Source organism: Phaethon lepturus, unplaced genomic scaffold, assembly GCF_000687285.1.
Source record: "Phaethon lepturus isolate BGI_N335 unplaced genomic scaffold, ASM68728v1 scaffold9245, whole genome shotgun sequence".
Taxonomy (NCBI): Eukaryota; Metazoa; Chordata; class Aves; order Phaethontiformes; family Phaethontidae; genus Phaethon; species Phaethon lepturus.
This window is the reverse complement of record NW_010539827.1, coordinates 5,678-17,694: the sequence shown is the minus strand read 5'-3', so window position 1 is coordinate 17,694 and position 12,017 is coordinate 5,678. Positions and strand designations below refer to the sequence as shown.

The window sequence follows — 12,017 nt, the reverse complement described above, 5'->3', positions numbered from 1 at the left end:
CCGCGGGTACCCCTGGGGGCCGAGCGGAGCAGCTGTCTTGTTAGGCCCGTACAACTCTGACTTTTCGTTTGCTTTCGGGTGTGTTTAATTCCAGATTCTTGTGGAAAGCATTGTAAAGGTGTCGTCTTCCTGCTGCCTGGGGTTTGGAGGGGGTGTGTGTGTGTGGACTTTGGTTGTAATCACAAAGTTGTCACTTGTTTCCACACACTTGGCTCCTAGGTTTTGAAAAAATCCCTCTATATATACTTGTGTCGATTGTAAGTCAAAGAATAGTTGATTATTTACCCTGAAGTATTTATCTGAAGAAGGGTGTTAATAAGGAGAATTAAGTTTATGATAAATGTAACATTTGGGGGTTTGTCACTTATTCAATACTTCTTTGTATAATGTTTATAGAATCTAATTTTTAAAGAAGAACTTAGCGTTGAGCATTCCCGAGGTCTCCAAATATGTACTGAATCAAGTTTTTTCCAGCAATACTGAAAATCAGATGTTGCGCTCGCTTTCATAGTGCTTCCATCTCCAGCGTTGATTCCACTTGCACCACATCTTGAAATCTTCTGAAACAGAGCATGATGCTTAGTATCACATAAATACTGAAGGACTGATTTGGGGCCAGTCTGTACAACTGAAACAAATTTTACAGTTATAACATGAGAAAGTACTAGTAAGCTGCCAGTCTTTATGAGCGTGTGTAATATGAAGTGCTTTAAGCGTGTATAATGCTAAGTGGTTAAAGTGAACGGATAATGTTAACATGACTGTCAAAAGGACCTGTGAATGCCTTCAAGAATCTCAAGTATCACATCATGTGGTTGGTGTTCTTAAGAAATATAGCGTGGCTGTTTGTTAGATCAGGTCTCAAAACCTGCAAGATTCTACTATGAGACTAGGAGGGAAAAAACAAGTGTTTCTCTGACTTTATTTTCAGATGGTGTTATCAGAAAAAGTGAACCAGTTAATGGAGTGGGCTAGTAAAAGATCCGTTATTCGAATGAATGGAGACAAATTTCGACGCCTCGTGAAGGCACCGCCCAGAAATTACTCGGTGATTGTGATGTTCACTGCTCTTCAGCCTCACAGACAGTGTGTTGTGTGCAAGTATGGGCTTAATTTAGTCCTAAATTAAAATTTGAAAGTCATCATATGCTTTGTAGGAAATTAAATTTAAGAATAGGATAAAACTTTCATGTCTGTGGGAAGAATATACTAGGGCACATTACAGTAGGATTATCTTTGAAATTGTGTGGGAATACATGTGTAATATGCATGTGAGAAAACAACCTAGCCTTTAATTAATCTGCCTCCTAAAATAATTACTGCTTTGCAGAGGCAATATTTGCACTGATATGCTTCTAAAGAAAGATAGGGTGAAAACTCAACTTTCCTCGTATGAGCTGCTGAAGAAAAGTTTGTAGCATTACTGATGGCCATGCAGTCTAAAAGTTGCTGTTAATTAATATGTTGATTGTCACTTATTTATTTCCAATTATAGTGTGCTGGATCCTTAACCATATTATGGCTTTCAGGTGTTAAACTGGAGGTGGCAGAAGTCTGTAAAGATGATTTTTATACCTAGTTAGCTGAAATTAATTGGTTTCCCATTCTCTGACACGGAAAAGAGGGCACACCTATACTCGTTTTGGTGCTCTGAGGACTAGCAAATCATGAGCTGCTGGGTTCTGTTTCAAACTTCAGTTAGAAATTACCACTGCTTGTGTTCATGGACTCAATAAAATTTGCCCTTGCATTTAAAAAAACAGCAGTGCCAAGTGCTTCACTTGATTGTTAGATGAGTGTCTGGCCTTAAACAACTTCTTTACTAGACAATTCACGTAGGGGTGTGTAGGATGCACTCATTAATGGGGTGGCTGGCTATAGTTTGACTGTTTTGTGACTTGTGTACTGGACAAACATATGATACAGCATCACACTTGGTGTGTTTTACAGGCAAGCTGATGAGGAATACCAGATTCTGGCAAACTCCTGGCGATATTCCAGTGCATTTACCAATAAGATTTTTTTTGCTATGGTAGATTTTGATGAAGGCTCAGATGTTTTTCAGATGGTAATGTCGTTCTTTTTCTCTTCTAACATTAGTTTTAACTGAGGTTTTGGAGACTGAGAGCAAGAATGTAAAAAAGTATACAAAATAATGTGTCACAATGATGAAAGAAATAATTGAAAAGTTAAAAGCTGCCACTATCAGAAGAAATGAGAAGAGTGGAGGGCAGTAGCATGTTGGCAGTAATATTAACAGAACTGACAAATCTGGAATAGGCATGCAGAGTGTCTCTTATAATAACTTCCAGTGTAATTTTTAATGGAATTCCTCTATGATACACAGAGAGGCAAGATAGAAAGCATCAATGACGTTAGGAACAGCTAGTACAATTTTTAGATTACTACAGAATGATAGATTAGGCTTTCAGTATTGGTTAACTTATTTCTTTTCAAGTGCCCAGTCATTTTGCTCCTCTATTAACGTAATGTAACCATCTTTTTAAAATGTATGAGAATGTGCTATATATGCTTGCAATTGTAGATCACATTACTAGTTCATTATAGTTTTGCAGATCTTAACACTTTTTTTTTTAAGGGATATTAATCTCTATTTAAAAGGTACACAATTTAGGCAATGATATTTTATTAAATGGAAGGCTTTGGCCGGAGAAGTGGAGAGGGATGTCTTTTATTATTCTGGGAAAATTTTCCCATAGTGTTACATCAAAAATTCATTTTTGAAGCTATGGCCGTTACAGATTATTATATGTATTTCTATTTTGCAGATTTCTGTCCCAAAAGTAGTATTTAGAGAAGAAACATATACAAAAAACCTGAAATGCTGTGGGAAAAACAGCATTAGGAAAAGATAGAACTGCATTTTGTAAACAACTGCTTTTATTTACCTTTTGTAATCTCCTCCTAACTGATCTGAATCTTTTGAATTGGTAGCTATAGGTCTGAGTACTAACAAAGAAATGTCAATCACTTGAGAAAGCTTGCTCAGTTGTGTTTAAATAAAAACAAAAAAAGCCTATGCAGAGGTAACAATTTTGTTTCTAAGAGATCCAGAACAACTAGTGGCAGAGTTTAAAAAATTTTTGTTTCTCAATACTAGAGGGAGAAAACAGCACTGAACACAAAAGGGAAACTGCAGGAGTATATTGATTACTTCTATGAAATACAGAAATGCCAGCTACTGTGTGCTGTCTTTAGTATTTATTGTCAATGAAATCTATTTATTGAATAGTTACTTTTCCTGGATGATTTAGTGATGATGTTGCAAGATAAAAATGGAATAGAATTATGTTACTAAATGGACCTTTCATAGTGTTATCTTCTGTCAATTTTCTAAATACAGCTAAACATGAATTCTGCTCCAACCTTCATTAACTTTCCTGCTAAAGGGAAGCCTAAAAGGGGTGACACGTACGAGCTTCAGGTGCGTGGCTTTGCAGCTGAACAGCTTGCTCGTTGGGTGGCCGACAGAACTGATGTCAATGTAAGTAGAGACAGACTTTCCCCATCACCACCTCTGCAGCACTGCCTTATTATGCAATTCCAGCTATGAACTATGTCAGTTGTGGTCTGTGGCTGACGATTTACTCTCAGATACTCTAAATAGTTCTTGTCTACAAAATCTAGTTTGGGGACATGACTACATCTTTAAGTTTCCTTACATTCTGTATTCTAATGTTTTATGTGATTCTGTATTTGGTAAGATGGTAAAACTCGTCTCCTTCCTTCTTGCTCTTCTGTTCCTATGGAAGAAAAGCAGTCTTTAAATTCTCAGGTAGGGTAAAGGTGTGTAAAGCTGAAGTTACAGTAATGGGGGAAGAAGCATTATTTACTTCCCTAGTCAGATTTATTACACAGAAAATTTTTGTGTTGCATTGATGTTTTTTTCCCCACTCTGCTATATTGTGGGTTTTGCTAGCAGGAGTGCAAATATACTATATAATGCCATTGAGGGAAAATTATTTAAATACCCTCTGTTTAGATTCGTGTGATAAGGCCACCGAACTATGCTGGACCATTGATGTTAGGGCTGCTGCTGGCTGTCATTGGAGGCCTTGTATATTTGCGTGGAAGCAATCTGGATTTTCTGTATAACAAAACTGGCTGGGCCTTTGCTGCTTTGGTAAGTATAACTCTCATCTGCCTGTTGTCAGGAGTTTTGTAGCAATTCAAGTCTCTAAAAGCTTTTGTAGTTAAAGATGCTTAAACCTGGTAGAGGAAAATGAGGTGCATTTAGTTTTAGTTCTTGGTAGTCTGATTATTTGATCTCGGTCTTTTCAGGTCTGTTAATGCTTGATTAGATGCCTTTTATACAAATAATAGGTAGGACAATGCCTAGCTTAAGACTCTATTCCAAACCAGTATATTTTGGTATGATATGAAAAGAAATTGGGTTTAAAAAAAATATATATATCCTTATTAAATGGTGCTGCTTCTTTCCTTTTCAGTGTTTTGTGTTAGCAATGACATCAGGCCAGATGTGGAACCACATCAGAGGCCCACCCTATGCTCATAAGAATCCCCATACAGGACAAGTGGTACGACTTTTCTTTGTTTTCTTTTCTGCATTTCTGTTGTATTTCTACAGAATAAGGCTGATACTAAAAGTGGCAAGTCAGAATGCAAATTCTATTCTTGGCTTCTTTCTTTGTTTACTAATCAGTAAGGCTAACCTCTCCTGCAGTGAGCAAGGCAAATTAGGGAGCTGCTGACTAGTTCAGAGAGGATCTGTCTTCTCTTAAAATATGCCTGTAAAAAAGGGGGCTTGTTTTGTTTGAAATAGGAGGGTTAGAGCTCCAGTCAAGATTTAGATTTTCTTCCAATGAGCTTTATCCTTTTCTTGTTTCAAGTAGAAGAACAACTCTGTTTGCAAACTCATACTTTACTACTAAGAAATGACATAATATTGATCTTAATCCAAAACTAAGTGCTCTGTTGTGTAATCGCTGTGTAATAACATTGACCCTTACCTAAAATACCATTTTGATAGGAAAGTCATTCCTACAGTCTTTTGTTCAATGGTTCATTAAACGAATGGTAGTGTTAGTTCTGTGATGCTCTTAAGAGTAAGGACAAACATTGCTTAGGGGTTTTTTAGGTGCATTGTTTTCTGTGCTCAGTAATAAGCTTCTAAGGGCTGGAAGAAGAAATGCAGTTCTTAATCAGATGAGAAATACTAATTTACTATCTAGCAGGATGTTCAGTTTCTTGTTAGAAACTGCTTAAAGTGCTTTCCATGCAATAAAGCATTAGACAGAAGCCATATGGATGGTACTCTGCTGGAAATGGGACATACTGGTTCAAAAGTGTTACCTTGGAGTTTATTTTTATTGTGTTAATACCCAGAGTTTCAAGGTCTTTTTGTATGCAGAAACTTTGATTATTCTAGTAATCACAGAATGCTAAGAAGATACTAAAATAATGTTTTAGGGTACAGAGGATAGCATACTGAGTAACCAAAACTATTTGCTAACAACTTATTTGGATGAGGGTTTCCCCTTGCTTCAGAACCTAAAGTAAGAATTTCTTTCATCCCTCTGTTGTTCCCTATCTCTCCAAAATGTAGAAGTAAAAAAAAGCATAATGATGATGCTTTTTTGCTTGGGTTCTGAGGGTAGATTATTTTAAATTACCTCATCTCTTTCTATTTCTCTGACCTCCTGTGTGTCTTTTAGGCATTCTTATTTGTTTTCATGTTCTCTTTTCAGCATTTATTTACCAGTGACATTTGCTTTCCTCTGTCTTGTACATATATTGTATCTCTAGTGATGAACAGACACGATAGTTCTAAATTGCTAACAGCAACGTAAAGGTGTTTATGTTTGGCCTTATATGTTAAACAGTCCTATTGCTGAGCCTGGCAATTTCATGTTTAACCTGGTCTTTTTAGCTCATAGCCCCATCTAATGACTCCCATATAAAAACACCTTTCTTCAAGATTCTTGAGGTAAATTAAGGTGTAGTGACCTTAGATTTATGAAATCTCATTCTTGGGGAAAAAAATAGTTCTTAACATGACTTGGAATACGCTGCTCTATACGTAATGTAGAATGAGGTACACTGTAAAAGTAGTTACAGTATACTGAGAACATTACATCTCTCAAGGTGCTTACACTTCGCATATTGGCTTTTCTCACGTATTTTACTTGGAAGGGAATTAATCTGGTGAAATGTCCTTTCATGCCAGGTTAGGTGGGTCAGGCCCTCTGTATTCTTCCATAAAAATTGGATCTGCTTATTGAACTTTTTTTTTTCTTGTGCTTAGGTATAGCATTACAACCATAGTGATGTAGAGCTTCCCATAAAGGATTAAAAAATGGTATTCTTTCATAAATTTCAGATTTTTTGTTAACCCAGTTGGTTAGTAAACTATTAATGTAAATAAAACTGAGCCAACTTACTAAGTGGAAGTTCTCATATTTTAAATGTTTCCTTGAAAATGCTTCACAGAATCATTAAGATTAGAAAAGACTTTGAAGATCGTCAAGTCCCACCATCAACCCAACACCACCATGCCTACTAAACCATATCCTGAAGTGCCACATCTACACATTTTTTGAATACTTCCAGTGATAGTGACTCCACCACCTCCCTGGGCAGCCTATTCCACTATTTGATCACTCTCCTAGTAAAGAAATTTTTCGTAATATCTAGTCTAAACCTCCCCTGGTGCAACTTGAGGCCGTTTCCTCTCGTTCCATTGTTAGTTACTTGGGAGAAGAGACCAACACCCACCTCACCAGAACCCTTCCTTTGATTTCTTTTGTTTACATCATTCCTAAGCCTTTTTGAGACTGAAGAACAAAGCTTCAATGATAGTAGCAGTGATGTTCTTTTTCCTGGTGTGCCCTGAAGAAGCTTTCAAATGCTTGGTTCTGGGGCCAGGTATGAGTAGGGTTCACATGCAGATTGAAGATGGTGTCCCTAGGATGAGAAGCCATGTACCTAACCTAAGAATCTAAGTCAGGGACTGGATCAGAGTTGGATCACAGTGGGTGTAGGAGGGCATAATTAAGGTATTTTGCCCTGCTGTTTGCTGAACAGGGGACCTGGGCTGCAGAGGTTGTAGCTGCACTTGTGCTTACTATAATTTGAGTGGTACTTTGGGCTGATTGCGCATGATAATAGAAGGAGGATTTTTGATGCTGACACAAATCAATGGTCAACGGAGAAAACTGCTTGTGCTCCAACTTCTGTCTCCTGAAAGAAACAGTGCAAAACCCAGTTCCAAGCTCTATAGCTGTTGTTAATCATGTCAAAGATGACTCCAGGCTTTTCTAAATTCAATTACTCTTTTTCTCTTACAGAACTATATCCATGGAAGCAGCCAAGCCCAATTTGTGGCAGAAACACACATTGTTCTTCTGTTCAGTATCCTTCCTGCTGGGAAGCATGTGGTTGGTGACGATTTTTCTGTTAGCTGATGTTGCTGCCTTTTCTATGAGAGTGCTTTGTCAAGGCTCATAACTGTCAGCTAACACTGATGCAGAAGCTTGTAGAGCCTTTCTCTGTTGACAACTATGCCTTTCCTATGCCAGTGATCTCTAAGTCCAATAGAAAAATGTTTACTGCTTTCTCAGCACCTTCTTCCTTGCTTAATGTCTGAAATGAATACACTGTTAAAGATGTGGATCTGTGTGGAGTCATAAGATTCTTCAGGATAGTCCCTGTTCCTCTGTGTGTGTCTCATCTTTTCAGTCTCACTTAGCTGAATCCCTTCCTCCATTACTGATCTTTTTTCTTTTATTTCTTTGCTTACTTTCTTTACTTTTAATCTTACCGCTCGTTCATGCTAACGATTCAAGAATTTTCCACGCCAGTATTATGCTATCAGGAAAGGCAAGTGGAAACTTGCAGGTTGAAAGCTTTTGCCTTTCTCATTTGTATAAAAATGTTTCTTTGCAGTCATAAGAATGCTCTAAAATTCAGTGTTCTTTTCTTCTGTTCCCACAGGTATGTTTTTGATCCATCATCTGTAACTTGAGTCATCTCTGACTCAAGCTTTTCTTCCTTGTCTTGTCACCTGTGTCAGCCTGTGCGTTCTTTTATTCAGGATTTTTTAATTTTAGTTAATATTATCTTTTTTCTTGCAACTTCTGTCCCAAATTGTTTACATTTTATAATACACAGGATAGTGGATGTACCATAGGCACATAATTTCAAAACTTCAGGCAAAGTACCTCTCCTCGTCACTGCTTGACAACGATTAACAACTCTCTTCTGTTGTAACAGTAGTATTCTTTAACAGAGTGACTTCTGCTAATTTCTCCCTTTTCTCTTGTTTTATCTATTCAAAATCCCAAATTCAGCAAGTGATGCATTGGGTTTTTTGTAATAAAATAATACAAAGTAAGCAATTGATGTTGAAATATGCTAGTGTTAAAAGAACCTTACTCTCTCTGTGTATTCATTATCAAAGATTTTTTTTTTTAGACTTCAAACATCCATTTGGAGGGGGACTTCTGATCTTTTTCTAATTATTATTGTACTTCTAATGCACTCAGTCAAATTCAACCTAGAAACTTTTTGTTGATGTTTATTTGTGTTACTGCTATCCATCACATTACGGACCCAATCTACCAGTTGCTGGAGACATTTAAAATGGTAGAAGTTGGCAAGGTTCCTGTAGGTTGAAGTAACTTTTTTCTTGTGCTGAAGGTAGACCACATCTGAAATGGAAAGGTTTCTTAATGGTCCCGTTGCAGTCAATGATAGGTATTTCTCATTTCAGGAGGAGAATTGGGACTGAACGTCTATAGTGAAATGGAATAAAATCTTTGGGAATTCTGTCTTTTGTTCCACTGGATCCACTATTTTGCTTTGCTGGCATTCATTCTTTGCAAATGTCTGGCCTTTTAAGTTCTCTGTGCTTCCTTAATTTTACAAGCTTTATGTTTTTTTTAATTGAAGAATTAGAAAAGACTGAAATATTGCTACTTGAAAGGTACCCTGTTAAATTAAATATTGCATGCATTTTATTCATTCTGTTAGCTGAGTAAAATGCAGGAGTTGAATTCCTTTTGGGATTTTTCCAGTGGAGTAGAACAGTACTAGGAGGGGACTGAGCTCTCTGGGATGGAATGCTATTTCATTACAAGCTGAGATAATAAATGCATGTTTTTAATTGTGTGTCAAGACCTCTACCTTCCAATTCATATTTTAAACTTAAAAAGTCAAGCATTACAAGCTGACTTTATGAATGCCTTTCAGTTGCTTTTTTCTCCCTGTAGTTGCTTGTTTGACTGGGAAGTCTTTAATTTTTCCCCTGAGTTTTAATGCCCCAGGTATGGTTTGGGAGCTAAATTTACGAGAGTAGGCATGACTGTATTATATTGAGTCTATTGTATTTTGTTGATTTAGCCTTAAACAGCGTTCATAGATGGTGGTGTTACTTTAGGAATGGTACTCCTCCATGAAGCTGCTACGTCTGACATGGATGTGGGAAAAAGAAAAAGTAAGTACTAATACTTTTCTCTCTTAAGAGAAGGCATATTGACTAAAGATTTGCGGTATGCTATATAATAGAAATGCTTTTGCACTGTGGATTTTTGTACATTTCCCACTTCTAAGTAGACGTGAATCGTTGGTTTTTTCGGCAGTATTTGGAGTTGCTTAGCAAACTGCAAGGTAAACTCGAAGCCCCTTTGGAAGATGGGGAGGTACAAAGATGCTTTGCAGCATTTTGCTAGTAAGGGACAGAAGAAGGCACTTACTTTCTCTTAAAGTATTCGTATAAAATTGATTTACAGTAGGAATTTGGAAGAAAATTGGTATTAACTCAGTTCTCCATGACTCTAATGCAGGTCTCATCTGACCAAATCTGTAAATATTACAGGCTGCTTTTGAAAAACCCAGTCACTGTGGTGTTTTCAGGGACTGCTGTCACATTAAGAGAATCTTATTCTGCATCTCTTGCAGTTATGTGTATTGCTGGTATTGGCTTGGTGGTGGTGTTCTTCAGCTGGTTGCTGTCTGTCTTCAGATCAAAATACCATGGCTACCCATACAGGTACGTTTCTTCTGCTGCTTCAGTCATTGTTTTCCTGTGCATTGCAATACAGCTACACCACCATAGACTTTTTTTGAAGGAAGTAGGTAAACACTAACGAGGACTTAAAGGTTGAGAGTAGATGTTTGGGTTTGTTTTTTCTTTTTTAATCTGGACTGTACGCTTATGAGTGAATCCGGTCCTGCTGACTGGTATTTCCTTGTCTGATAAGACTAATATAAACCAGCAATAGAGAAATAAGCAAACGGCCTATTTTCTGAAATTTAATTTGTGGGAAATACTTTTTTTTAAAATGCTCCACTTGCTTCTCAAAGAGTGTCAATACTGGCCGATATAATCACCAGAAGTAACGGTATTTGGGGGATATCATGATTTTTCAGTCTAGCCAAAGGAAAGATTGTGGTACTCTCCTTTTCAGGCCATTACATATTCTAAAATATTTCTATTTTCATAGTGATATCTCAGCCAATTTATACTGAAAGTAAGTTGGGGGGGGGGTCCTACTTTTCTCTTCCTCCATATTTATACATCTTAATTAATAATCCTTACTTGTGAGAACAAGGAGGATGTCTGCTTTAAAGCTGCATACATTTTTGGTATTGCTTCTGTAAAATGTCTAACACTATTAATTGACTTTATATATATATATGATTGGTATAGGTATCTTGTGTGGTTTTTACTAGGTTTTATGCATTTTGAAGGAACGTTGAGGGACCAGCTTCTAATCATCTCAGCTTCTTCAAAGAGTTTAATTTGTCTGGAAGGCTAATCTCATAGGCAAATATTACCCCCTTTCTATGAGAAGTCAGTTCTTATTTAAAAATATATGAATAATAAAACTTGTTATTTCATGAAGATTTTTCTCAAGACCCAAAGAGAGCTGAACTTATTCCCTGTTTAATAACTGGTCAGCTTTTATTCTGGTCTATGCAATGGTCTTATGTACTTCTGCTAACTTTCTTGTAGATAAGATGTGGTTGTCTCGGCTTTTGAGTTACTAGAAGACTGGCTTCTAAGGGACTTCTCCACAGCTGCTTATGTCATAGTTGCATCAGGCCCAGTTTCTCATTCTGATTTTCTTGGCATATATGAAAGCCAAGTGGAATGTTGCACATTTTTGTTTCTTATGAAATTAATATGAATGTTTTTTATTTTGTTCCTGCAGTTTCCTAATGAGTTAAAGGATCCCAGAATCTGTGACATCAGAAAGGTGGCGACTCTGAAACTGCATGTAATGGAGTGGAAGAGAGAAATATGTATGGTTCGTGCTACCTCTCTTTACACTGAACGAGATAGTTAAACACTGAACCAAAGACAACATGTAGTGCCTTAAATATAACAAGCAATTTGCTCTGAAGGACACAGAGTATTAAGATGCAATCTCTTTTTCACAAGCTTTACATCTTCTTAAACAACTCTACTTCTAGTGAAATTCAGAACTTAATGTTTAGAACTACATTTCCGTAGACTAACTAGTAACAGTACTTTAAATTCAATTGGATAATCTGTTTTCCATATGATTTTTCTTCCCCTCAAATATTTATCACTTTTTCCTGTTTGTGCATAGCAGGTGACATGTACCTGGAAATCTTTTCCCTCAGTCTGTGTGCAACCCGTGGAACATACACCAAATTCCAGTGTGGAATGTGTGTATCTTAGAGCTGTATCTCATTTTTGAGAAGAGTACTTAACTGCTGTTTGATGCAAGAGGTGGTTTCACAGACGAAGGGAGAATTTTCCACAGGTAGAACCAAGTTATTAATTGAACCATTCATTACAAACTTTATTTGCCAAATGCTGAAACTGCAACACTTAAGTTGTAACATGGGCTCAGAGCCAAAAAAAATATTCTTGTACTGACCGATACTCACACCCTCAAAAATACAACCCAGAACTACAAAGGGAACTAGCTCTCTGTAGCATGAATTACAGGTTGCTAAGTGACTTTCAAGTTACTACTTGGAGCCCTGACAAACCGACAGGTATC

The 12,017-nt window shown here is 37.0% G+C and overlaps 1 protein-coding gene across 1 annotated transcript; it reads left to right on the top strand.

The window, feature by feature from the left end:
* The first annotated feature begins 931 nt into the window (after positions 1 to 931).
* MAGT1 (magnesium transporter 1) lies at positions 932 to 11,778 on the top strand. The gene is made up of 9 exons (XM_010287237.1): positions 932 to 1,101; positions 1,951 to 2,068; positions 3,365 to 3,505; positions 4,004 to 4,144; positions 4,470 to 4,559; positions 7,329 to 7,392; positions 9,401 to 9,475; positions 9,940 to 10,030; positions 11,196 to 11,778. The coding sequence occupies exons 1-9, from the start codon at positions 932 to 934 to the stop codon at positions 11,209 to 11,211; spliced, it is 906 nt and encodes a 301-aa protein (XP_010285539.1). The 3' UTR covers positions 11,212 to 11,778.
* Positions 11,779 to 12,017: the final 239 nt, after the last annotated feature.

Excerpts from the sequence above, each read along its gene's own strand:
- MAGT1 (XM_010287237.1), top strand. The coding sequence starts at position 932 with ATGGTGTTATCAGAAAAAGTGAACCAGTTAATGGAGTGGGCTAGTAAA. Across the intron at positions 7,393-9,400 it reads ACACATTGTTCTTCTGTTCA|ATGGTGGTGTTACTTTAGGA; the intron begins GTATCCTTCCTG and ends CAGCGTTCATAG. Across the intron at positions 9,476-9,939 it reads GGATGTGGGAAAAAGAAAAA|TTATGTGTATTGCTGGTATT; the intron begins GTAAGTACTAAT and ends CATCTCTTGCAG.